This window comes from Euwallacea fornicatus, chromosome 11 (genome assembly GCF_040115645.1).
Source record: "Euwallacea fornicatus isolate EFF26 chromosome 11, ASM4011564v1, whole genome shotgun sequence".
Classification (NCBI taxonomy): Eukaryota; Metazoa; Arthropoda; class Insecta; order Coleoptera; family Curculionidae; genus Euwallacea; species Euwallacea fornicatus.
The window spans coordinates 1,248,179-1,274,965 of NC_089551.1; the positions used below are offsets into that span (position 1 = coordinate 1,248,179).

Consider the following 26,787-nt stretch of genomic DNA (forward strand, 5'->3'; position numbering starts at 1 on the left):
TGTCCCCTATGATGGATAGATTAAAAAAAAATAATGCAGAAATCTCCAATTAAAATCATGTTTTCGTAGCCTCATTTAAATTTGAAACATTTATAACTAAAACAACCTGAATGAGTGGTATATTCAAGGTAATCTTTTAATGTACGGGGTGTTGTTCATGAAAAGAAACACAGTTATAAACGTGTACCCGTAAATCATAAATTTTCTGGACGATATGGCGGATACTTTCTTTACGCCAAAGCAGTACAATCTACTTTCGGAGATTCTCAATACTTCAAGCTTAACTATCAGATTTACGATCCAAAGCCAACATCCTCCATCGACCCAGCATGCGAACTCCACTCCCAGCGAATCGACCTTGCTTCTGTAAGCAATTTCGCCAAACGCGGTAACAATAGCAGCAATAAAGCCGAGAGAGGGAACAATAAAGCAATTTCCAAAGTGTGAAATCATCCGAGTGCTGTTGCTTCTCGTACCGGTGCATCATTAAAGGACCAGACCCAGTCGATAGTCAGAACTGGTCCACGCAGTATAACAACTACCCACCGATGGTTGTGATGGTGCCGGTTGTTTAGGTCTTAAACCTCAGCGGTTTCTGATAAAATTCCTAGAACACAGGTGAGTGGTAATCGGCAGAGTGACTAATGTAGTTTACACTTAAATAGGAAGTAGGTTTTAGGGGAATTTATTTATTTAGTTCAACAGGGGAACGTGTACCCACAACGTAACTGCTCTAAAGTATGTACAATGTAGATTTACATGTTTTTAAATGTGAAAGCAAGGGGCCCTGCCAGGGGGCCCCATTACCATAATTCATTCATCGGTGCATCTGTTCGGAGTCTATGCCGTCCGATAAAACCTGTTTTAATGCGCAAATTTGTGTTACCTTAACTCATTCTACTCGTGCTGGTTAACTGGCTAATGCGTACAACTACATCGAATTAAAATTATGCACACACCGAGGAGCAGCTGAAGTGATGCATATTGGTTCTGAGAAGTGTGTAAGATCAATAATTTCCTTCGCATCAGTTGAATACATTTTCTGTCTGCAATAAATTTTTCTGCGACGACGCATTTATGGTTTATTTATTGTGGGGGGCAATAAATTTCAACAATCTGAGCTATTCATAGAAATCGCCAGAAAACGCAACTTTATTGTTTAACTGATACAGAAGGACACACAGAAAAGGGATCAATGTTAACGCCTTTTATCTTCGTTAGAAACCCACAAAGCTCAAATTAAATTACCAATTGCCGCACTGTTGTGATGGGCCTCAGTTGAGATTTATTAGCCACTTAAACTATCATGTGTTTCCTGTTCAAATCTCACTCAACTTAGCCCGCTAAAAAAATTGATTTGTTTCTTCTGCAGACATGCCTAAATCCCTCATCAGAAGACTGAGTCTCCCCCTCCTCCTCTTTGCCCTCTTCAAGCACGTAGACTGTGATACTCTCAAGGGTAAGCAGAAACCCAACATCATCCTATTCCTCACCGACGATCAAGACATCGAACTGGGCTCCCTGAACTTCATGCCTAAAACCCTGAAGAACGTTCGTGAGCACGGGGTGGAATTCCGACACGCCTATGTGACAACTCCCATGTGCTGCCCCTCGCGAAGCTCCCTCTTGACTGGCATGTATGTGCACAACCATGAGGTCTATACCAACAAAGACAACTGTTCAAGCCCTCAATGGCAGGCCACCCACGAAACCAAAAGTTTCGCCACTTATCTGTCCAACGCTGGCTATAGAACTGGTATGAACGCGTTTTAGAGTTTTTGTCGCCATTTATTAATTATTTGGATAAAAAGGCTACTTCGGCAAGTACCTGAACAAGTATAACGGCACCTACATCCCTCCAGGCTGGCGGGAGTGGGGAGGATTGATAATGAATTCCAAATACTACAACTATTCGAGGAACATGAATGGACAGACTATAAAACACGGATTTGAGTACGAAAAGGTATGAGTCATGGCCCTTGAGGTGCTTGTGCTAAAGCTGTATCTAGTAGGACTATTACACGGACGTCATAGCTAGAGATGCGGTCAATTTCATCAGAAACTCCAAGAAGCAATATCCGAATAAACCTATTATGCTGGTGATGGCCTTTCCGGCCCCTCACGGGCCTGAAGACTCCGCTCCGCAGTATTCCAATTTGTATTTCAACGTTACCACTCATCAGTAAGTATACCTGCTTACTTTTATAGTTTTTTTACCGCATAGGATCGCCAGCACCCCCTCTTACAACTACGCCCCCAACCCGGACAAGCAATGGATTCTTCAAGTCACCGGTGAAATGCAGTCAATCCACAAGGACTTCACCAATCTTCTCATGACCAAGCGGCTGCAAACTCTCCAATCAGTCGACGATGCAGTGGAGGTGGTGATCAAGGAGCTCAAAGAAGTGGGAGAACTGGATGATTCTTTCGTGGTCTACACTAGTGATCATGGGTACCATTTGGGGCAGTTTGGTCTGGTGAAGGGTAAAAGCTTTCCCTTTGAATTCGATGTGAGGGTGCCCTTCCTCATGCGAGGGCCTGGAATAGAGGCTGGGGCCACCTTGAATGAGATAGTGCTTAACATCGATTTGGCCCCCACGTTTTTGGATTTGGCAGGGGTAAAAGTACCACCCCAAATGGATGGAAAGTCGATATTGCCTCTGGTCTTCAAAGGCGGTAGAAAGAAGATTAGGTGGAAGGACACATTTTTGATAGAGAGGTGAATATAATATATAGTGTATAGGACAATTGACCTTTTCATTTTGCCGACACGTAAATTTTTAACTGGAACGTTAAATATAATAGATCATTCTTTCAAACTAACTTTGTCCTTGCAATTTCTCATTTACCACCACTGTACGCTCTTAAATGATGGCAAAAGATACAACGTGCGTGTGTTTACCACCATGTGATGCAGGGTAGATGGCGCTGAATATAATTTGATGACATTCACGCAGTGGTGGCAAATGAGAGTTTTAATGGTTAATAACGATTTTTTTTTTAATTCATGGTACGAGATGATGCTGATTAGAGATATGGACTGGATAAGTCCCCTCGAAGAAAAAGGGAGGTTCTCCTAATTCTTTTATTAACCAGGAAAACATTTCCCCTTTCAGTTCCGGTCGTCGAGAAACTCCTCACCTTCAGTCCAAACTTCACGAGACCAACTTGCTCCAGTACTCAGTGCCTCAGAATTCTAGCGACATGAATAACAACCTCATAACGCACCACTTGCGACGCAAGAGGAAGGACGAGGACGTGAGCGAGGAGGTCCTGAAGAGCAAACCTGAAGCTTATCTTCGAACTAATGCGATTGGTAATTTTTTATGGATATCTGCTTGACAGCGATTGAGTTTTAAATACAGGAACGAAGCAATTCAATGGAAGAAATAGCCGATGTGCATTGGGCTGCAAGAACGGCCAGAAGACCTGCAAGACACACGGAAGGTGGCGAAAGTTCAGGTGTAAAGAAGAGAATAAGTCGATCACGCCTCATACAAAGGAAGAGAAAAAATGTTTCTGTTTCACTTCTCATGGGACCGTCTTCAAGACTGTGGTAATAAGGGAGTCCCGTTTTGGTTTTTATTGTAGGTTTAATAGTAATATTTCATGGTCAGCGGACTGGTGGTGCTTTGCCTGCCAAAGGGAGGTTGAGCAAGTGCCACTGCGACAACGAAAACGAAGACAAACACTCTGCTGAGGAGCGTCAGGAACAGACTCAGGAGGAAAAAGCCAAACTGCGGAAGATGAAGAAACGAGAGGATATTTGCCACCACGAGAGAATGACCTGTTTCGAGCACACCAACGATCATTGGCGCACTGAGCCCAAATGGGACGGTGGTCCTTTCTGCTTTTGCATGAACGCCAACAACAACACCTACTCGTGTTTGAGGACTATAAATACCAGCCATGATTTCTTGTATTGCGAATTTACCACCGGGATAATTACGTTTTATAATCTGAAAATAGGTAATGTTAGAGCTGCATTTTCCTTGAATTCTCGGCGAAATTCTCTCTAAAACAGATCCCTTTGAATTGAAAAACCGCTACCAATACCTCCCAGCCAACGAGAAGACTTATCTGCGAAACCTGCTAAAAGGTATGGTGTCCTGTAAGGGCAACAATTGCGCTACTCAGTTGGATGCGACGTTACGACTCAACGGGGAGTCCTCATCAGTCACCTTGAAATCATAGTCAGTTGTGTGTATCTTATAATTTATTAAATTATTATTATTTGTTGTTTATATGTCTATCTTAATTTAATAAAAAAATCGTGAAGATTTCACTTTCATTACTGAGACCATGAACTTCAAGTCTGTAAGAAAACTAATAGGTTTAAAGCATGTGAGAATCCTTAGAAGACGAGTAAAAGAGGATTTTCTTAATTTAATAATGGGGAAATATAAGACGTTTCTCTTGAGAGCACTCTCGAGTCGTACCTCTAATGCCGTCTTCAAATGTGAACTAATTTAGTGATAGTGGTTTTAATATCTCCTGGTAAGTGGCTACTTGGGTGATTACTCTTCAAATTAAGTTGTGATTGAACGTAAAGGTACCACTATGTCTGTGATGGGAGAGCCAAGCTTTGCCACTTGGGCTGCTCAACGCGCCTCTGGCTATGGTGGTAATACCTTGCAAATTAATTAATCCACACGTTTACGGCAAGCAAAACCTTTCAGGCAACATTACTGTCGTGGACAAAGTGCCACCTGATATGCTCCATATGGTGGACGCCTACTGGTTCCAGTACCCCCCCTTGAACCCTCTGTGGCACGGCATTCTCGGCTTCATGATCGGCGTTCTGGGCTTTATCTCGGTTATAGGAAATGGCATGGTTAGTCCCGGAAATGGGATAATCCGCATAATAACCAAAAAATCGGTCGCTATCAAGCTCGAAAAACTAAAGAATAAAAATTACAATTTTGTGTCTTTAAAGCCTCATTTGTCGCCACTGGTCGCACCAATGGATGAATCAAGAAGAGGCTAGTTGACACGTTGTATATAACCATCCTATTCTAGTACACGTTTTTAAATAAATACAGAAAATGTGACGTATACGAGGATTGCAGGTTACTACTTTACATGACCTTAGCACAGTGGTAGAAAATGAGAGTTTCAGCGGAGTAAATGCAGAAATTTTTCCCTTCCAAACTCGTGACTAATCTTGAAAAACGAGATATGAATTTGCAATCGCAGTACTTATTTTTTCAATTTTCCCCATTCGGCCTTTCACATTTAAACCTTTTCGTAATACCTAGGTGGTCTACATCTTCACCAGTACCAAAGCCCTTCGCACCCCCTCTAACCTTCTAGTGATTAACTTGGCATTTTCCGACTTCCTCATGATGTTCACCATGTCACCACCCATGGTCATTAATTGCTACTACGAGACCTGGGTCTTGGGGCCCTTCTTCTGCGAACTATATGGCATGTTCGGCTCCTTGTTCGGATGCGCGAGCATCTGGACAATGACCTTCATAGCTCTAGACCGCTACAATGTCATCGTAAAAGGGCTGAGCGCCACCCCTTTGACCAAGAAGACTTCCATGCTTCGGATTTTACTTATTTGGGCCATGAGTACTGGGTGGACTATTGCGCCATTGTTTGGATGGAATAGGTATTGTAGTGTTGGTTGTATTAAAGAGAGTAATTGATTGATTTATCAGATATGTTCCTGAGGGAAACATGACTGCATGTGGCACCGATTATCTCACCAAAGATCTCCTTAGCAAGAGCTATATTATAGTCTACTCGGTGTTTGTGTATTTCATGCCGCTGCTACTGATTATCTATTCTTATTTCTTCATAGTGCAGGTTTGTCGCTATACATGTCTAATAAAGTGGTTTCTCGACAAATCTCTTTTCTTAGGCCGTGGCGGCCCATGAGAAGTCGATGCGTGAGCAAGCCAAGAAAATGAATGTCGCCTCCTTGAGGTCATCCGAAGCAGCACAAACGAGCGCCGAATGCAAACTGGCCAAAATCGCCCTCATGACCATCTCGCTCTGGTTTATGGCCTGGACTCCTTATCTGGTCACCAACTTTTCCGGCATCTTTGGCAACAGCAAAATCACCCCTTTGGCCACCATTTGGTGCTCGTTGTTCGCTAAGGCCAACGCAGTTTATAACCCGATTGTCTATGGAATTAGGTATGTTTCGCATTAAGGATTGTTTTAAGTTAAAGTTTCGTTTGCAGCCATCCCAAGTACCGACAAGTGCTGCACAAGAAGTTCCCATCGTTGGCATGCGCCTCAGAGCCGGCTGATGATGCCACCTCGCAGGTTTCGGGGGTGACGAATGTGGCAGAAGAGAAAGTGGCAGCTTAAGCAGATGTATATGTGAATACTATTGTTCTTTTTTAATAAACCCTGCAGTTAAAATAGTCTTTCATTTCGAATTTTAATTAGTCAATTTGAAGATTTGCTAACATCTTGACAATAAGGCGTACAAAACTTTCATGGAAGAGCTTTTCACGCCAGGATGTAGATACATTTTCCGATAATGTAACCTCTCAGGTTTCAGGGGTGTAAATATATTGTTTTTTGTTTAACAAATCCTGCAGTTAGAATAGTGTCTTATTTCGAATTTTAATCATTTGCCTTCAAAAGCTCATAACACCTTTGCCAAATTCTTGACAATATAACGGATAAATTTTCATAGTACAATGTTTCACACCTACAGGGTGTAGAAGTATGTTTTGAAATAAAAATCAGGCTGCAGACAGAACGCTATCACTCCATACAACTGTTACATAACGCAGGTCTTCAAATTCAAGTATCGTGGGCAATTACATATACCCCGTTTCAAGTGAACATGCATATGGCCTGAAAGCACAAGAACAGACCGCCATATGCGACGCAGTACCATCGCGTCCACTCCCACCTAAAATACAAGCGACAAATTTGCGGTTCTTCCAAGTTCACGATCAACAACGAGAATTCTTCAGCGTGGGTATTGCCGACCTGTTGGACTAATTTCCTGTTTGAATATCGGTTGCTCGCTTGGTTGTCAGGTTTGTCATCGACGTAACCGTCTTCAGTTTCGTCTTCTTCTCGGTTTGAACAGCGTATCTTCGGTGAGTTAGCGAGCAATTAAATCGGACATGAGCAAAAAACCGTGGAGTTTATTTAAGTGCGACAATGTGCAACTATACTTTAGGGTGAGTACTTTGTTGAGTTAACGGGAAGTAAGTTAATTGAGAACAATCGGCTATATAAAGAAAATCCCACACTTTATTATATTTCCTACAAGGCGCGAAATGTACAGTTAGACAAAAGGTCAATGTTCAGTCAACGCACCAGTACTGTTTTGAGAAAAATGGGTCATATCCTTAATCATAATTTCTGTATTTCCAAGACATGTAAAAATTAATGAAATTTCTAGTTGTGCATATTCTTCGGCGGACTAGTAGTGCCCACCTTTGCCAAACTTCCAACAACATGTAAAGGAGGGGGGCTCAAGTACCTATGGGGAGACGCCTTGCTGGACGACCCCAATTGCATGGGTCCTACCAATCATCCATACCCTACGTAAGTAACTTGCATTATTCCACGCAAATTTTCCTTAACTTGAATAATAGGCAAGCCATAGAAAAATCCTTCAAATCCAGCGGCCAATTCACGGGCACCTTTCGCACTGGGAGATCACAGAAACCCACAATAGACCCATTTCTAACAAGAAGCGCTTTGCTCGCAGCATTTGAGGAAAACCGAGGCGAGAGTCGTTTAACCGCAAGAAAAGGTAAATTTTAATTATTTCTTTAGTGGATATAACAGGCAAAATAATTGCAGGCAGAGCCCCTACAATGACTTCTTCGAGCACCTGCGGAGGTATGCCTCCAAGACTATGCAAAACTCGCTACAACACCACTGCCCCCATGTATGGGGTGTCTCTCACGTCTGGCCAACCCGTGACCATAGTGCAGAAGTTTCCGGATTTACTTCAACAAGTTGTTTTCGAGGTAAACTACTTTGCTATTGCCAACACATTGCAATTATTATCGCATATGTAAATAGGTTTGTGAGAGTTCGGAATGTGACCTGGTCCGAGGTGAATGCACCCAAACATATGTCCCGTACCTTTTCCTAGTGATTCCCTTAGGACCAGTCACGTTGACGGGGCAAGACTACGTGTTAGTTGAAAGTGGCTGCGTTTGCAGGCCCAAATATCCCACTACAGGCCAGGCGCAAACTGCAACGATACCGAAGCTGTAAATATAAATAAACTCGGAAAATGTATGATGTGTGGCTGACGCTATTTGTATAATTTATTATTATATGTATTTATTATGTATTTATTAGCACCTGCAAAGACTTTGTTTTTAAATTGACTTAACGAGTGTGTGATTAGCCATATAATTGTTCTAAAGTATCTATATAAAGTAATTTAAAAAACATATTGTGCGGTTTTATTACTACTATAAGCAGAGGAAATTAGTGGACTGAAGTCTGCTCTGTAGTTCAGTCGATTAAAATCAGATGGATCTGATAAACAATCATTTTTTCTGGATTTATAAAATACTATCAGTTTCTTCTTGATCTCTCTATATTTCCATAAAATTACATAGAGCACGTAAATGGACACACCAACACTATGTATTTACTCTACATAAATACGCACCACATGTATCAAAATTGATCGAAACAAATATCATTAAAAATAAAATCACAATAATTGAATTAAAAACGAATACTGAAGCCGGCCCTTTATAATGCCCATTTAAAGGTGGCTGTTCGAGGGTGTGCGCCGACATCAACCAATCACGTTGTCTGAACGAAAGCATGTGACAGACAGAGCCGGCTTAGGTTTTCAAAACTGATGAAGTAAAGGTTGATTTTTCCACACTACTGTATGGTGTCATTTTTATTTGTGTTCCATGACACAAACATTTACCACCAGCTCAAATATGTCATCCTCTAGAGCTTAGTATTCTAAAGCAGAAAGATCGTGACCCTTCATTTTATGTTGAGTCTTGATGTGAGTGTATAAAGTTCCGCTATGCGAGTACGATTGATGGCATATCTTGCAGGTATAAGGTTTCTCGCCAGTATGACGCCTCAAATGACACGTCAAAACGTCTCGCCTGGCAAAACTTTCCTCGCAATGAGGGCAGTGATAGGGCTTCTCTCCGCTGTGCATCCTCATGTGGATTTTCAGCTTATTACTGGCTGAAAACCTGAAAGTTTCTCGTTTAAAAGTGCACGAAACATTTTGTTGGAAACGAACTTTTTCTCGCATAAAGTGCAATCATACGGTTTTTCCCCGGTATGCGAGCGTTTATGACTGATTAAATTGCTAGGCTGAAAAAAGCTTTTCTCGCAGATATCGCATTTATACGGTTTCTCCCCAGTGTGCCTGCGAAGGTGGACTCTCAATGCTGTCGGTGCGCTGAATTTCATAGGACAAATCATGCACTCAAACGGTTTCTCCCCTACAAAGCTGCCGTTGTCAATGTAAACGAGACTACATGTCATTCCAACCTGTATGAATATTTAAATGGACGTTCAAGCCGTGTTTCTCCGAAAAAGCCTTTCCACAGGTACTGCATAAGTATGGTTTTTCCTTTTTGTGTCTACGTATGTGCGCCTTTAAATTGGCTGCAAATTTGAACTTTTTGTGACACATGTCGCACTCGTGAGTGGGCAAAATGTGGCTCGTGTCTGGGCGCGGTTTGGGCTGAAAACGCGATAAAAAGAACTATAATAAAGAATAAACCTAATAACCTCAATAAACTACCTTATAATTAGGAGGGCGCTCTCCAGTATGAGTCCAAATATGTTTCTTCAAAGTTTCCTTCATTGCAAAGCATTTCTCACAATACAGACACCCATAAGGCCTCTCTCCACTGTGTGATCTCATATGAATCTTGAGCTTTCCACTGTGGTTAAATCTATATTGTGGGTATTAATTAGATGTCAAAACTCGACATAAACGTACCGTCTATTGCAAATGGTGCATTCATAAGGTTTTTCGCCAGTGTGAACCCGTTCGTGCTGTTGTACATTAGCCGCCTGAGCAAACGTTTTAGTACAAAAACGACATTTATAAGGACGCTCCCCAGTGTGGGTTCGAACGTGAACCCTCACGGCACCTTGAGTTCTGAAGCAGGAGCCGCAGTATTTGCACATATAGGGACGATCCTCTATGGTTTTACAAGGGTTAAAAATATCAGTTGTAAAAGTGGGTTTGTTGGTGTATGAATGAATATACCTGAATGTGTTGCCAAATGACTTTTTAATCCATATTTATCAGAATATCCCTTCCCACACATATTACACAAAAATGGTCTCTCTGCTGCATGTTTTTTTTGGTGAGATACTAACAAACTTTTTGATTTAAAGGTCTGATCACACTCCTTACATGTATATTCAATGGCAAAGTCTGAATCATCTGAATCATTTTTAGCTGCATCTTCCTGTAAATTAAACTGCACAGATTAAAAAAGTCAATGGGGCAATGGAATACCCACCCCTTCTGATAAATCATCATCCTCCAAGAACTGAGGTTTACTGTCTTCTATAATGTCGATACTCTCCTCTTTTTTTACAGATTCATATTCCTGTTTTATCAACAATTTTCAGACCAATTAGCAGTAGTAATGAACTTGAATATTACCTCTGTTTTCATGTCCAACTCCAACACACTATTCTTCTTTTCCCTTATTCTAGGAGGGCTAAACTCATTCAAAATTTCTTCAGGTTTAATACATCTGTGCTTATCTAAATTTTTTTGAAACTTATAAGACCGACTACACAACTCACAGGTAAACTTAAGAGGCTTTAACAACCTCACTTTTTTCCTTTTTGCCTTGTACTTCTGAATTCTGAGTGCAAGCACTTCGTCATCACTCTGATCTCCTATGTCATCTACAAACTCAGGCACATCAACAGTAGTTTCATCTTTCACGTTTCCCCATTTTTGTAAAGTGTTGAAAGATGATTCGCACGTGTATTTGAACTTAACAAGAGATGTGATTTGGGATTCACATTGGTCACAAATGCATTCGGGTAATCCATCTTTAGCAGATATCTGTAGATTATTTAATATTAATGTAAACGGTTTTATGAAGGATGTTTAATGTATAGAAAATACACCTTTAATGAGGTAAGCTGCGTTAAGGCGTCAGCAAAAGTTGAGTTCGTGTCCAGTTCCTGGGTGGAAATTTTGGTGAAGAGAGACACTGAGGGATGCTCTGAAAGGCAGGCGCGACACAACTTTAATTGGTCCATTTTGGTATGGTTACTATTGTGAAATTGGTGCGGGTTTTCAGTAAAAACTGTTGTTTGCAATAGTTTATATTAAACTGTTGTTATGATTGTTGATATTTATGGTTTTTGTTATCTATGCAGGAAAAATGAGGTTAAGAGTTGAATAAATTTGACGTTAATTGTCAAAATTAATATATGTTGATTACACGTCATTAAGAGTTATGAGGGACCATTTTTCTAAATTTTTGAATAATTTCCCAACTTTTAATTATAAATTATTGAAGTATAATTAGCTATTTACTTAAAATTTATTTTACTGAAGTTTCTATAGTTTCATCATGAAGTAAATGCAACTGATGTTGTTAGCATTAGTTCTGTTCCGTTTCTCTATTTTTTTTTAAGAGTAATAAAATCAATACTATATATAAATACTATTAAACATAATATTTTACATGAATGGTAAGATGAAGAAATGTTAAAAAACATATTTAGATTAAATTGTTAATGTGTTTTTAGCTTTAAGATTAATACTAGAAAAGTATAACTCGCAAAGTTTTTTAATTTTAAATCTTCAATACTTAATAACACTACTAGCGATGTTGTTTCATGTAAATCTGGCAATGCCGCTCATATTTTTCTTATTTTATTTGTCGAACGTCAAAAAAATTCTTTACCTATGACGTAACAGTGTATTATCAGCTGTCAGAAAATGGCGGAGTAGAAGGGGGCACGAACTCGACTATTTAATCTTTTCCATGTTAACAAAATTAACTTGTTTATGGGAAAATAATTTCCTGTCGTGACCCCGTTATCAGGCCTTGATCTTCTTCGGGCCGATAAAGCAATAAGTTCCGTCAGTTCGTTGCGACCGAGCAAAACGTGCGCGTAAATGCTATGTCGCAGTAAATTTGTCAACAAACCGGAGATCATGTCCTATTTGGTGCAGCACAAGAGGCTGGATAAACCGGGCCGAGAGTCCATCCATTCGGGACAGTTTATGGTATCCCAATTTGAAGCCGAAGAACAGGACGACGAAGATAATCTAGCCGTCCCTATTCCCGAGGTCGACGCCAAGACTGTTGTCCCCATTAAGGCCTATTTGCAGGGGACTTTGGACGCTTCGAATAGCAGGAACCAGCAACAGCCCATATGTATTGAGCACAGCCTTAGCAAATTGTTTCAATGTATGTCAATAGCCTATAGGTAAGATTTCTTGGAGTTGAAACTTGTCAGGGTAAAGTTTTTTTGGAAAGTTACTCAGGTTGTGTTTATCACATTTGAATTCTGCGATCTGTGTTTAGTCGCGTTTCAATTATATAGAGCTAAAGTAGTCAAAGGTTATGAAGAGCTCCTCTGGTAAGACCACTCAGCATTTTGAAAAGGTCTATATTTCTTTCTACCGAGTGTGAAAGATTAAATCATGACTGTATTTTTAGAGAGCAACATTAGAATTACCTATGGATTATTGGCTCAATTGGTTGTTTTAAAACATTGAAAATAATAGTTGAGACAATTGTCTAGTTCTGATAAAGAGCTAATATTGCATACATACATTTGGTCTAAAACTGTAATGTTACCACTATAATTACAACCTACAATTAAGGTAATTTGACGTCTAAAGCTAAGTTGTACAGCAATCTCCATTGAAAGAGTTTAGAATCAAAACTATTTACCTCCTTCAACCTGCGTTGATCTACCATATTATTGACTGTGGCCTGCTGCAGGAAAATGATGAAAAGTTGGAATAATATTTATATTTTTATTTGAAAATGTGTCTGTACCATGAATGCTATTTTAACTGCTGAAACTGGAGAAAATATTATTTCTCTCTATATGTTGTGAATTAATACCCTTTGATTTCCTGAATATGTGCCAGCATACTTTAACTTACAGAATCGAATTCAGTTTTGGATATATTCAATGTTAATACTATGTTTAACAAGAGGATAATTTTCATGGACAATTGAGCAAACGCTCAGTGTTTATTTCCGGCTTAACAAGCACGTGCATTGTGTCGCTAAACATGTCTACACTTCTATACTGCTCATAATCAATCAATAAATTATAATTTTATGGAAATGAGCGCGAACATAATTAGTAATTATTCCAAACTACTACTACATATTCCCAAACATTTAAATTGACTAATCTTAATAAAACAATCGATTAGTACATTAAAGGTTATCCAAGCAGCGATAAATCAATAGTTTATTAAACAAAAATTGTAGAGTCCCTAATTCCTGCCTATTATACATATCTGATATACTTTTTGTGAACAGGCGGGCAACAATAGTTTACCCACCCACCGACTGCCAAACCCCCAGCAAGTCATCAATTTCCCTGTTAAAAATTGAAGATTGACCGCTTTGTGCCGAAAAATGGCTCAGTTCATTCTCCACCCCTTAAGACATCTATTAAATTTGTTTTTATAAAAAACTATTGTGCCAGTGTAAATAATTCCAAAGCTGGCAACATCGCGCTTCGCTTTTATTTCTTAAGCCAGCTGGCATATTTTGACAAGACAGTGTGCGGAATAAATAGTATATCCATAGAAACCATTTAAGGAGATCTGAAGGTCCTGTAACATTTAGCGTTGCCAATGAAGGGGCATTTTCGCATTATTAAAGCAAAAAGTCTCACTCTCGAAAGCTATTAGGGACGATTGCAAATGTTTAACAATATCAAAGGCATGTAATTAATATGAACTTATTAATTTAATGAATTACGGGTAAGTCATATGCTGCAACTGTGTCATTGAAACCTACGTCACAAAAACGATCGAACATGGTTTTAATATAAACAATTTAAATTGTGAAGTACAAACTCCATGGAGTTGACAACGCCGCGCGTGGCATTTGTTTCTGTAGGTGTCCTGTTGATTTTGACAGGAATGCCAAAGAAACGCGTTTGGGTCAGCGGCTCTGTTAAACCGAATAAGAAATGTTCAATGTTGATTCCGTCTTTTTCCCGCTTCTTAGTTTCGGCTAACTCTGTCCCTACATTACTATCAAATATTCAAAATATCCCCCGATCCGCTGCGGTGTCAGTCGGCTTCATAAGGAATTCCATGTAATGTCCTTTGTTGTTACAGTTAGACAAATGAATGTATTATTTATACCAAAATTCTGTTTTTAAGATAATAACTGATTGTCGTTTCGTAAGATAAAGAGTATTTATTCGCAACTTATATAGTTGGAAAGTGATGTAACGAGCCAATTTAGATAACTCTCGGCAATCAAAATAAAGGAGGATTTCAACTGTATGTGTAGTTATTACTGCAATGGGTGCCCCCCTGAGGTTAATTTTCAAGGTCTCAAAAATACGGTGCCCCCTTTATCAGAAAGTGTATCTGCGCTGGTCGCAAGGTTCTCCACTGTGCCGGCACACCGGTGTACATCTACCTATATTAGAGTTAAGCTCGTGTCCCTATATAGGCAGCAATAAATCAAAAATTATCTTTTTTTTTTAAGTGGCTCTCTATAGGAGCAGCCACGATCCACGAGTAAAGAGAGATAAGTGGAATTCCTTACGTAACAGAAGGGAAAGTGGTGTGCATTTGTTTATGATTCGGAACCTACATATCTGTCACTCAAGATTGACAGTTTGAAATTTGAGAGTGTTCGTTATTAAAAATCAACGTTCCGAACGCTCCAACCAAATCGCTCGTGCGCCACTATCCAAATCCTTCACTCCCCCTTAAGTAGGCTTAGGGCCGACCTGTCAAAGTGCCGTTAAATTTATCTGGCACCTAAACGGCCTTGACTCCGAAGGAAACTCTCTTCCCGATAAACTAGCCGTCACCCGGCTAATTTGGCCCTTGTTGTCCAGGGTCAATCAACAATTCCGCAAATTAAATTCCTTGTTCCAATAATTGGACTCGTTGTGGTGAATCCAAACAGTACGTCACGTAGTGGCTGTGACGTCAATGCGTTTATTGTTGGGATTGATCTTTGAACGCCGCGATAGTAGGTGTGTTTGAATACGATTTCGTGTTTGTTTGTAGACAAAAACTGACTTCGCCCAAATGGAACCGATTCCGAGGGGTTCGCCTCCGATGGAAGGACAAGATACGGCTCAACAACGTGATATGGAGGTGCTGGCACCTTCAATGTAAGTTGCTCGCTTCCTCATCAGTGACGGCGCGTCACTCCCAGGGGGCCCACTGTGGCACTAAAATTCTTGGTTTTCAGTTATCAAGAAGGAGAACACCCTTATCTGTCAATTTGCCTCCCCGCTTGATGTGGACACTCACAACAAGCCCGAGGTAAGTTCCATGTTTCATGTACAAAACAATTTTTATCTCATCAAACCCAAATGTGTAATATCATGTTATTTAGATTTCGCGCATTGTAATAGTGCTAAATCAACGGCCAACAACATGGTGTATTTCTGAGGAATAAATTACCGAGGGCAAATAAGTTGATACAACAATATCGGTCGAATTAACGAAGATAACCGTTAATCTTTGTACAAACATTTATCCAGATTATTATGGGAGGATAAGGCGATTCCCCACTGATCCACAACAGTGGGCAAATGTCTAGAATATATTTAGGATGTTTTTGCGTTTCGCTCGACTAGGATACGCAGGGAAATCTGTGTTTATCTAGCTTTTTCCATACTTCCCCATATGCTTTGTTGCAACTAATTCATAGCTATGTTTATGATCACAGTATTTATTGCCGAATTGCCTTGTTTTTCGTAAAGCCGTAAATAGCTTTGAGACTTTAGTTGAGGGTGTGGCGGATTGGTCATGAAACGCGCACGAACGATATTATAAATAAGCTGGGACTTTGCACTGCATAAAACTGATTTTTCGATCTAATTTCAGCCTCTGAATCAAAACACATGAGATTATTTTTAATCGCCGGATGAGATTAATGATTTTCCCTTATATAGTATGGGCAAACCGGGAAAATGAGCGGATGGTGGTTCTTGAATCTGCAGAAATGTTGTTGTGAACCTAAATCTGAGGATTTTAGAAAATTTGACATTTCAAGATATTACAAATCTCCAGTTAATAAGTTCTTTTTTGGGCTAGATACCCTAGGAACGTAAATATCATCTTTTATAATTGTAGTCACCATTGTGACCAGAATTTGAATATATACTAGACTTTCAATATATTATCAATCAGAAAACAGTATCATTGAATTCAAAACTTTCTTAATCAATCTCTATTCTTTTTTACTATAGTAGGATTTAGTAAACGCATGAGAAATGCCAAGAATAGATTTTAAATAACTTTAGAAGGAACGGCAATACCTCCCTAATGCGAGCAGGTTGAAAATAGGAATGCCTATTAAGTCCCAAATTCGTACACTACTAGAAATAGAAGAAATAATCCGGCATCCATACCCATTATAGCTCTAAACTGTATCATGATATATAATGTCGTCCCAAATTCTAATACGATTTTAATGTCATTCGAACCAAATCTTCTTAGGCCATTGTTCTGGAAGGAAAGTACTGGAAAAGAAAACTAGCTGCTGTCACTGCTGAATACAAAAAATGGCGCATGTTCTACCGGAACCACCTCTACGGGCCCACCCACAAAGAGGATGTAGACATGGTAATAAAGCGCGTGCTTTCAATGTTAGAAAAATCCATACAACATATTTATAGCTCAATGGAATGGACGCTATCTTTGGCGACTCAAACAGTGTCAACAACATGATGATGATCGACGAGGATTATCGGGAATTGATGAGCGATACCTTATTCTCCACGATCACCAATCAACCGTTCCCATTTCCTGATACAAGGGAACTGGGTATAACTTGATTTAATGAAAACATTTTTCGAAAGTTTTGGACCCTTTTGGTGTTTTGCAGCAAAATTTGGTTTTGCCGATTTTATACAGCCGAGTTTGGGTCCTTTGCAGCCGAATTTAATCGACTACATGGACACGTTTGATCCGTTACAAGGTACATAGCTATTTGAGGCTCAAATCGTCATTCGGCTACATAAATAAATATATAAAAACCTAACAAATTATAGAGTTATGCGCTACAAAGTTACCAACAGTACCTGAGGAACATCCCCACCCAGGCTCGTGGGAATACGCCAATCATCACGTGAACCCCACTGACTTATCCGTTCAAGTTCAGGTATAATTTGCTACAAATGGGAGTAGTAAGACAAATTAATGGAAAATTGGTCGGACCTTAAGGTGTCTCAAGTGCCATCCACCTCAGCTCCTCAATATCAGCAACACACGTCTTCGCTCCAGGACAATCAGCTGCAAATCCAGGAAAACGCGTCCACATACGGCAGTCACGCGATGCTTTCCTCGAATGAGCCCTACATCCAGACCAGCAGCTATCCCATAAACCCGAAATTGAACCCCAAATCTAGGGGAAAGCACCATGGGCAACATTTGCAATCCTCGATGGCTAGCTATCAAGCGTACAGTGGAGGGCAAACCTTAGTCACGGACGTCGAACATGTGATTCTTAATAATAAGCTTCAAGGTGGGTTGGAATTTTTTTTCTTCCTTTTTTTATGCAGCTAATTACAGTGCCAATGAAAAGCTGCTCATCTCAAGGGCAGCAGCAGCGCTCTGCAGATATGGGAGAGACTCCTGGGAGTTTTCAGGAGGCATTCAGGGCACATGCATCTTCCGCCCCTGCGGGGTACAAATTCGGGCCGCCTGGTCGACCCAGCGTTAAGTTTACATCACCCACAATGCAGCAGCAGCAGCAGCAGGTACAGGCACAGGCGTCCCAACTGCAGATGCAACCACTCCCCATACACGTGTCCCCTATTTCTTACCATCCCAACTTAGCCTCAGTAGTAAGTTTAGTTTGGTTGTTTCTCCTGTAGTTTTGCACCAAATGTTGCCTTGCTCTCGTATGTTTGTGGCGAGGCAAAATCCAACTAGCAACTTCGTATTTTAAAGAAAAGCTGGATATACACGAGGCGTCCTAAAATCGTGATATAAGATTTTGACGCATGATCGAAGGGAAAAAATGTAGCGAGCGGAATGAAATCAAAAGTTACTAAATCGGTATGAAAAATGTGGGTTCTCAGAGTGGTCCCTGATTTGATTTTTTTTGTTGGAAACGATGTAAAATACCTCTATATGTATAATTCCAGATCACTCTGTGTAACGTCTTCATTAAATATCGAAGCTATAAAATTGTTTTCCTACATAGAAATACCCGTTTGTAATTTCATACATTGTATTTATCGCTAGCAGCAAAAAGACAAAGAAGACCACAGAAACAGACCTCCTCTGCGTGGAAGAGGGCGGTCTAGGTCCAACACTAGGGAACCCCCCAAAAGGCCCCCCCTAATTTCAGCCGTTAGCGACCCTGCTCTGTTGACGCCCCAAACTAACGTGTTGTTGACTCAACTGTTAACCACCAGTAAGTTTAATAATCAATTTATTGAGTAAAATTATAGACAACACGGTTATTTAGATTCCCCCATAAGTGAAGCCGTCCAAGCAGCTTACAGTCAAAACCAAGCCTTAGGCTCTACCCCCGATCTATCTCTACACAGGAGAATCAAAGAAGAACATCATCTGCCAGTTTTGCCTCATTCTTTGACGTCCCAAATCACCGTGACCACAGTTGCAATGACCAATGGAGATAATGTTAGTTTTCAAGCCGTCAATCAGTCTTAAAGTAATTAAAGTGATTCAGCAGTCGTACCTGAGCACCGCAAACAGTCCCCTGGACTCTCCATCGCAAAACTTGCACTCGCCCACCTCTTCTCAAGGTTCCATAGGGTCTCCCGGACGAGAGGGTTCCAATCGAGACAGGAGAGTAGGACACATACACGCAGAGCAAAAGCGCAGGTGCAATATCAAAAATGGGTTCGACATGATGCATTCGTTGATACCGCAACTCAACCAGAACCCTAATGCCAAGGTTTGTGAGGTTTTCAGGGGTACCTTTAGGGTGTACTGAAGTCGTTTCAGCTCGCTAAAGCGGCAATGCTGCAGAAGGGGGCCGAATACATTCGGCTCTTGCGGACTGAGCGTAATCAGTTGAGGGATGAAATGGACTCGCTGAGGCAACAAATCGAATCGCTCAACACGTCGATAAGGTACCGATAGAGCGATTGGGCGATTATAGCTCCGGGTTTTCAGCGTTTTATTTTGCAGCAACTGCCAGTCCATGTTGCCAGCGACGGGGGCTCCGGTGTCGCGTAGGCGCGACAGTCGCATGCAAGAAATGTTCGACGAGTATGTTAGTAGACGCACAATGGAAAATTGGAAGTTTTGGATCGTATCCTTTTATGTTTCAAGTAGATTCCATAGAAACCGAGCCTTACGCTCATGCTCGTTAGGCTCTACGTCAAGGTTTCTAAGACAACGCAGTTAAAACAATAAAATAATGTTAAAATTGATCAACAAATTACCGTATTCCTCCTTAGTCAACATTTCAGTTCAGCTTAATATGCAGGCCTCTATTAAATTCCTTCAACAACTTCGTTTCAAGCTCGAGTTTGGAGGACCTTTACGCCTCCACGTTACTGTGGGTTGAACAGCATTGCACCCTAGTGGATCTCAGACCAGGTAACTCCAAATTCCTCACCGTCGAATCACGATTATTCATCGTCTATTTACAACTTTCCAGTTGTGTTAAATTCGTTACGGTACCTGTGCACCAAGACAGAAATCCTGTCAGAACCAGAAAAGTTAGCTGAAGAGGCGAGAAAATTGGTGCTGCAGCAAGATAAAAAATAACTTCGATTTTCCGGCGCTCCTGCATGTTTGTTTTGCTCATTTACTAAAAAGAAGTACAATCGATGCATCATATTTTTCGATAGAGTTTAAGTGCGGCCATCGGACGGTCCGTAAGATTTGAATTTGAATTCCACGTTGAGGCGAATTATTTTTTGATGGGTTCTAGAGACTGTTAATTCATTGTTTAAATTGTGCCTTAATCGGTGTTTCAAAGTCTTCGTTGCGTAACTTACCTACTTATACAAAGGTAACCTTAGTTTTATGATTTTTAGGGTACTTATAACGCTATATGAAAACTGTAATTTTTTGTTTCTGTTAATTTTTATCGTGAATATTTTATTGTAGTTATTTGAATATACATATTTGTTTATAAATGCTGAAAAGAGTGTTGTGGATATATTTTCCCATCCGATATGCACCAAGTTTATGTGTACGAATGGATTGATTCAAGGAAATTTAAGGGATTCTGGGTCTAGTGGTAAACGCGTCAGCCACCAAAGCATGAATTCGACCTACATTAAATGCTTACGGTTGTACGCTGCATACAACGATTTTCTTGATATAATGGCGAGTAAATTTTGTAATGCGGAATCCACTACGCACAGGAGGGGAACCACTTTTCCAGACCGACACAAATGAGACTCAGTACCTTAATAATACAAATTTATTGGGTTTATTATTTTTTAAATACACAATATCCCTTGCAAATCAAAAGGAAACTTTATAAAGCTACTCAATAAATCAAACTTTATTACTTAAACTTTTCTGAGCATTTAAAAACGTCCTTCAAAAAGTAAAACGATTAAACAGGCAACACGCGACACTGATTTAAATCCGATACTATGAGGGAGATGTCATGATTACATAAGTTTGTTTGATTCGCTGAAAATAAAACCCAATTAAATAATAAAGAAAGACAACTGAAAATTGGCACGGTGGTCTTTTCTCGTTTCGTTAAGCGCGAAATTGAAAGGAAAGCGATAGGTTTTGATTCCCGAAACATGTGCTACGTCTAAACAAATGATCGATGTTTGGAAGTTAATCCGAAAGCGAAAGAAATTGGACTAGAGATATTTCAAATAATAAAAAAAAACCTTAATAAGTAGTAAACTCAGCAAATATAAGAGCAATTAATAATAGTAATATAAAAAGCTATATGTATATAAAATGTAGAGGAGATAGTACAACTCATACACACTTGTTAACCTTTATATGAGCCTTACAAACGCGCGTTTTTCTTCAACTCAGGGAAAAATAAGGAAAAATGTAGACTTTTCTTGGTTATATTAAATGTAAGCTTAAGTTTATACGATTAATATTACCGAACGAATCGATGGGCCAAAATGACAATAATTAATTTGTTCCGAACTGTTATATTATTACATGTAATAGGCGTTACCTCTGCACAAGTGATCGACCGTACGCATTAAATCATAAAAATGAAAATTAAAGTCGATTTCGGTTCTTAAAAAAAAAAAATGTGTTTGTAATCCTTATTTTGTCACCACAAGTCATGTATGCTGATGGAAGATGATGCGGATACCTGCAAAGAAAAAAATAAACGTTTAAACGCAATTATTGGAAATTAAGCAATTGCTGTCTACCTTAGTAACCGCAAGTAATTAGGTAATCTCCTAATTTCTCCACTACAGACGCGGCTTGTTGTGGCTGTATTGGGTCTTCGTATAACGATACTACCACAGCTGAAACGGAATGGCATTAAATAACTTTTGACCGAATTCGAAAACAGGAAATTCTTTTAGGATCAACGAAAAGCGGCAACGGCGCGCCTGGCGACCGCCTCGAAAAACTCATTTCGAGCCATGGCGAAAACGCACGGCATTTCGGGTGGGTGGCGTTGCCAGACGTCCCAAATAATCCTGAGGTCGAAAGAAAACCGCACCGACTGACAGTTTTATCAGCTCCTAGCAACCGGGCTTAAAACGACAAAGACTAATGATGGCACAGTACAAGCTTAAATGGCCGCAGATAAGCGATAAATCGTCGACATGGACGGTTGAAAAGCCCAGTTCTGGTAAACAAGCCAACGCTAAACAGGTGCTCTGATGCCTTTCAAGAAAGGAAAACCGTGTCAAAGTCGACGAGGGGACATTATTTAAACCTCCGTTTTTTTCTTAGGCCGACACGGTTTGCGCTCGAAATGAATGGTGATTATTGTTTTCACCACTATCACATTGTTGCAGCGAGCAAAATGTTGCAGGAACAAAGGGACGTCGCTGTGTTATAAATAACAATTATTCCATATGCTTTTTGTTAAACTTAAGACTCTGCAAATAAAAAATATCCAATTACATATGGCTGATTAGCGAATTTACGATGCTCTGAAAATAAACTGAAGGCATTTACTTTTACAATCTCTGGCGAGATAACGCAAAACGACAGATCTGCAACTCAATTCTTTATTTAATGCTTTATTAAACCGTATCTCAATCGGGGCAAATATTTATTATGTATTGATAAAAATATTAGTTGGCATAAACATCGCATCGATTTTCGGATTCGGCGGCTAAGAGAACTCACCTTGAGTTGTTTTCATACAGTGCACACCCACTTTGCCCAGTTTGGCCCTTATGACTCGGTCTGTCCCTGAGAGGTAAATATATCGGTTGCCCGCTAGGGTGACCCCTGAGGAGGTTAGGATGTCCTGTTTCTCGAAACCCTGGACTAATTTCGCTAACTCCTCCTTTGTGACCTGAAATCGAAATTCGTCAGTCCTTCGCCTCGCGGGTGTGCATTTCGAAATCAACGAAAGCCACCAGAATTCCAAATAAAAAATTATGATTCATCCATCAAGCGATAAGTGCAAATTCATCAGTAGAAAGGAAATAATATCGAGTTCGCTTGCCAAAAATAAACTTCAAATTTGGCGGTTCTCGGCAATTAATAATTCTAAATTATGCGAGACATGTTACGATCAGGTAATCCTCATTAGTTCACCCAAGCACGGTCGATAGCCGTCTATACCGCGAATTGTTTCCATGGTCCAGACTTCAAAGATATTAAATAGGTATTTTTAAAAAGACATGTTATTAAAAATAGATAAAAACCTACTTCCAGGCGAATTTCTGACATAATAACATCTCTGAACGGGTGCCAAATGAAACTTGGGAAAGACGCCAAATTCCACTTGACCCTCCGAAAATTCTACGTAAAATTCAGTAAGATTCGGCGGATTGCTGACTTGCTGATAAGGCCTCCAATAAACGTCTTTGGGCAGAGAATTGCCGCAATCGAGAGACCGCAACCAGGGGGGGGGGGGGGGGCATATTAACCGGAAAGCCGTTTGTTATAGATATATAAGACGGCGGCCTTATCAAAATGAATCATCGGCCACGAGCATGTCCCCAGTAATCTTCTCTTTATGACGCAAGATTTGCTGCGTTTGGAAATAACTCACGTCTCAGCTGGTCTTTTCCTCAAATTTTTCACTCATGGAAATTCTCCCGAGTGCACACGCGGATCTTGATAATATTTTGCAATGCAGGAAAAGCGTTACGCTTAAATTATTTAGAAATAATTAGGTAACCTCCCACAGCTTTCTAAAAATTGTGTTTGTGCAGGATGGAGCCAAAGTCGAATAATGCGTGATGATGGGAAAAATGCATGTACGAGATTTTTGGAAAATGGAATCATCGGTATTTTTACAGTACTCATATTGCCGAGTAAAAATATTGATGACCCCCCAAGAAACCTGATAATGGCTTCGATCCACTTACTCTGCTCGCCTTGTTCGGAACGCTAAAACTTTACGTGAAATATCATAGAATGGAAGACACTACCTGGGGCCAAACGTTGATGGAAATTCGCATAACATAAGCGCTCCCGAGGCACATTTCTATTACAAAGAAAGTGCGTGTTTTTTGTTTGTTTTTTTTTTTTAATTCAGCGGAGGGCCCCACCTCGAACCCACGAAGCTATAAATCTCTAAGGCAAACGTGTTGACGTAAACGTAGCTGCGAATGAATAACCGAACTGTGAAATAGTGCATTTTTCACCTAAAAAACCATACTGCCCCTGCGCTTGATATCAACAAGCCACGATTTTTTTTAACTTGGTAAACAACATACACCTATAGCTGCGATTTATTGTTATTTTGTCCTGCATTGCTTGCCGTTGTCGATCAATAAAGCTCTTATCGATCGTATTTTTCAGTCTGTAGGGAAGATCTTCGACGAAACAAACTGTATTGTTAATTGCAGTAACTATAACCACTGAACGCAGGCAACCCACCGTACGTATACGCCAATCCAGCGCTGTGCGTCATATTGGCTAAGTTTATTTCGTGGATCTTGGACCGATGATACACAAGGCCGTCACTACTACTGAAATCTTATAAGCACTCGACAAATCGACCTAGTCACATACCCATACAAGTATGGGGAAAATGTGATTATTTTGAAGTGTTTAAATCTTATTTTTTTACAAAGATTCGAGAGATGCGTTTCAAGAATCAAATTTTATCTAGATTTTTCAATGTCACCCATTCTGGCTTATCGCCAGTCAACGGTCGGGAACAAAGATGCCAGGCCCACCCTTCGTCGGATAGTCAAGCAAATTTATGCAAAATCCAGGAATATTGAGTTTCGAAACACCAGATAATTTCAAAGATCATAAACCTTTATAGCTCTAAAGAACAAATTTTCACATAAAAACGGGTATCGTGTGGGACAACACAAGGATCAACCCCTCCTCTGGTCCCAACAGTAATTTCCTCCTAATTGATAAGGTTCTTAGATGTGCAGAAATAAATCTGGATTTTTTCTAACAAACATCGCCAGTGGTAAGAACCAAAGAGGGGGAGCTGTAATAATGTTCAAATTCTTAGGGTTGACGAGGGTGTAGGGTGTATACCCCTGGAACAGAACACTTTTCAAGGAATTTACAAGGTATTTTGGGACACAAAACACCTTCATGGACACGGAAATGAATGATTCTTCTAGGCCTATAAACCATCTAAGACGCCATCAGACAACTTAGCCTCAAGACCAGAAAACTTAAAACCACCTCAATGGCAGCAATTTAAACCAATAAGGAAAATTTATTATAAATTGAGTTGCACATTGATGATTGATGACTATTCAGCAATTTGAATTTATGATAATAACTTTCCTTGTTAAAGAACTCACTTATCCTGAATTTCCAAACTTCGCCATGAAAGAGGCTGTGTGAACCTCTGCTTCAATGAAACCAAGACCATCCTCAAGACTTAGCCTAAGGTAAATTCCTAATGAGATTGAAGGTTGATCCTCCATAAAATCAAAGATAATGATGAAGGTAATGTCGTTAAATATATATGAGTCATCACTGCTGTACTCAGTAGTGGAGTTATTGCTGCTTTATAACTTACACCTAAGTTTATTATTGGTATTTAATTGCAAGACAAGAAAGGATAAGGAAATTTTAAACACAACTTTCGCTTTCACGACTTCAAAGGTCAAACCCTCAAGGACTTATTGATTTTCCCCAAAACATCTTAAATCCCTGCGGTAAAAACACCCCCTCAAATTCTACCATTTTACAGACCAAAACCCCCGTCCGTTGCATGAATATTAGCGCACTGCTTATCGTGCAATAATCGGCGAACAAATGCTTGATTAATATTAAACATTTGGGATTTGCATATTGTGGAAGTATATGACCAAATCAGCAGGTTCGGCCGCCGACAACAATCCTGTCTATATAGGGGGTATAATGATAATGTACGGCGGCCATTTTGAATGCAACCGGTAAAAAGATTTCATCAAAGGGAGTTTTCGAGACTCCCTTTCGAAATTTGTATCCATCTTTGAATTCCCCATGAGTAAGGGGGTGGAGGTTGACGCATGCAAAGATTCAAGGGCAACACCCCGTTGAAGGCATGGTACTGTTTCGAGATGGGCAAGCCCTGCCCATATTTTCTTTGTACTGGACCCGGGACAAGCAAGTTTAGACCAGACTTTTCTCGCATCCTTGGGCTACTTATGACCGAATTTGTAGTGAAATGGCAAGCGATTTTTAATCGGAAACTGGGTACTTACATCAAAGTTATCCGACTTCGCCCAAACATTCCCATCGTGCCCCGCGATAGCGGCTTTGGTGACACATCTAGAGGCCAAAAGCTGTTTGTCCACATAATCCTGCCAACTCATTGCGTGTTTGAGATATTTGTTTTAAGGCTGCGGAACCGTTAGATTACTATCCGAAACCGGCGGAGGATAAAATTTATACTAAACTACTGTACACGGGCCTGCGGAATTTTCGGTTTTGAGTTTTGGGTGACAGGAAAGCGGAAGTGCGGTTGACAGTTTGTTAAGGGGGGGTTGACAGTGCGCATGGACGTTGCCGACATATTGCCAACAACAAAATTAGAACGAAATTCTCAACTTTCTTGCTAGCCAGTACCCATCGTATCTTTCTGTACATTCTCAATTTATAGGTTAGATATGATAATTTAAAATCTATCAAATCTAACAAAAAATACTAAATTTAGAACGTTTCGCTTCTAATATTTATAACAAATAATCAGACAAGGGTATATAGTTTACATTATTTTAAAAAAGTTTTTAAAACATTTAAGAAATCAACTTAAACCCGTGACATCATTAGATGCTCAGAATGAAAATAATTGCAAACAATAAGTGTAGAATTTTTAATTATCTATAATAATAATAAATTATACAATAATAATCAATTTTTGCTATAACCCAAATTATTTTGAAACTGTAATAATCTTTAAATAATTTAAAAGTGAATAACTTGGTGAGGATCAGAGCAAAAAGGGTGGGGAAAAATGCGGAAAGGTTGGCTCTGGATTTGACCACATATTGGCAGCAATGACATTTGTCAATTAGATCACATGTCAACAAATTTTCCGCCAAAACGTA

General features: G+C 39.9%; 6 protein-coding genes across 13 annotated transcripts; 4 read left to right on the plus strand and 2 right to left on the minus strand.

Annotated features, from left to right (window-relative positions):
• The first annotated feature begins 315 nt into the window (after window positions 1-315).
• On the plus strand, window positions 316-4,280 carry Sulf1 (Extracellular sulfatase Sulf1). Its single transcript, XM_066287942.1, has 9 exons — window positions 316-618; window positions 1,373-1,756; window positions 1,812-1,963; window positions 2,013-2,182; window positions 2,234-2,719; window positions 3,117-3,316; window positions 3,366-3,556; window positions 3,618-3,969; window positions 4,025-4,280. The coding sequence occupies exons 2-9, from the start codon at window positions 1,375-1,377 to the stop codon at window positions 4,192-4,194; spliced, it is 2,103 nt and encodes a 700-aa protein (XP_066144039.1). The 5' UTR covers window positions 316-618; window positions 1,373-1,374; the 3' UTR covers window positions 4,195-4,280.
• Window positions 4,281-4,408: 128 nt separating this feature from the next.
• Rh6 (Rhodopsin 6) lies at window positions 4,409-6,378 on the plus strand. Its single transcript, XM_066287943.1, has 7 exons — window positions 4,409-4,497; window positions 4,553-4,624; window positions 4,680-4,834; window positions 5,259-5,617; window positions 5,667-5,814; window positions 5,870-6,147; window positions 6,195-6,378. Exons 2-7 carry the CDS (start codon window positions 4,561-4,563, stop codon window positions 6,322-6,324), a joined length of 1,134 nt encoding a protein of 377 aa, XP_066144040.1. The 5' UTR covers window positions 4,409-4,497; window positions 4,553-4,560; the 3' UTR covers window positions 6,325-6,378.
• A 474-nt stretch (window positions 6,379-6,852) lies between these two features.
• Window positions 6,853-8,382, plus strand: LOC136342290 (uncharacterized). Its single transcript, XM_066287944.1, has 5 exons — window positions 6,853-7,157; window positions 7,382-7,527; window positions 7,578-7,738; window positions 7,789-7,958; window positions 8,014-8,382. Exons 1-5 carry the CDS (start codon window positions 7,101-7,103, stop codon window positions 8,209-8,211), a joined length of 732 nt encoding a protein of 243 aa, XP_066144041.1. The 5' UTR covers window positions 6,853-7,100; the 3' UTR covers window positions 8,212-8,382.
• Window positions 8,383-8,524: 142 nt separating this feature from the next.
• On the minus strand, window positions 8,525-11,358 carry LOC136341937 (zinc finger protein ZFP2-like). The gene is made up of 9 exons (XM_066287320.1): window positions 11,092-11,358; window positions 10,613-11,026; window positions 10,467-10,556; window positions 10,208-10,412; window positions 9,935-10,139; window positions 9,734-9,887; window positions 9,478-9,673; window positions 9,224-9,428; window positions 8,525-9,173 (listed from the first exon to the last, which is right to left on the minus strand). The coding sequence occupies exons 1-9, from the start codon at window positions 11,224-11,226 to the stop codon at window positions 8,921-8,923; spliced, it is 1,857 nt and encodes a 618-aa protein (XP_066143417.1). The 5' UTR covers window positions 11,227-11,358; the 3' UTR covers window positions 8,525-8,920.
• Window positions 11,359-11,898: 540 nt separating this feature from the next.
• Window positions 11,899-20,286, plus strand: Mondo (MLX interacting protein mondo). 8 transcript variants are annotated; one of them, XM_066287042.1, is made up of 16 exons: window positions 11,899-12,408; window positions 15,209-15,315; window positions 15,396-15,469; window positions 16,652-16,777; window positions 16,831-16,978; window positions 17,040-17,132; window positions 17,206-17,315; window positions 17,378-17,678; window positions 17,726-18,000; window positions 18,404-18,575; window positions 18,630-18,805; window positions 18,855-19,082; window positions 19,124-19,260; window positions 19,304-19,442; window positions 19,603-19,732; window positions 19,794-20,286. In XM_066287042.1, the coding sequence occupies exons 1-16, from the start codon at window positions 12,095-12,097 to the stop codon at window positions 19,901-19,903; spliced, it is 2,640 nt and encodes an 879-aa protein (XP_066143139.1). In that variant the 5' UTR covers window positions 11,899-12,094; the 3' UTR covers window positions 19,904-20,286. The 8 variants fall into 8 exon arrangements, with proteins under 8 accessions (XP_066143139.1, XP_066143145.1, XP_066143143.1 ...); XM_066287048.1 differs by having other exon boundaries at window positions 19,319-19,442; XM_066287046.1 differs by having other exon boundaries at window positions 19,133-19,260.
• A 267-nt stretch (window positions 20,287-20,553) lies between these two features.
• chic (profilin chic) lies at window positions 20,554-26,201 on the minus strand. The gene is made up of 4 exons (XM_066287051.1): window positions 25,942-26,201; window positions 22,445-22,616; window positions 21,508-21,606; window positions 20,554-21,446 (listed from the first exon to the last, which is right to left on the minus strand). The coding sequence occupies exons 1-3, from the start codon at window positions 26,050-26,052 to the stop codon at window positions 21,509-21,511; spliced, it is 381 nt and encodes a 126-aa protein (XP_066143148.1). The 5' UTR covers window positions 26,053-26,201; the 3' UTR covers window positions 20,554-21,446; window position 21,508.
• Between the last annotated feature and the right edge of the window lie 586 nt (window positions 26,202-26,787).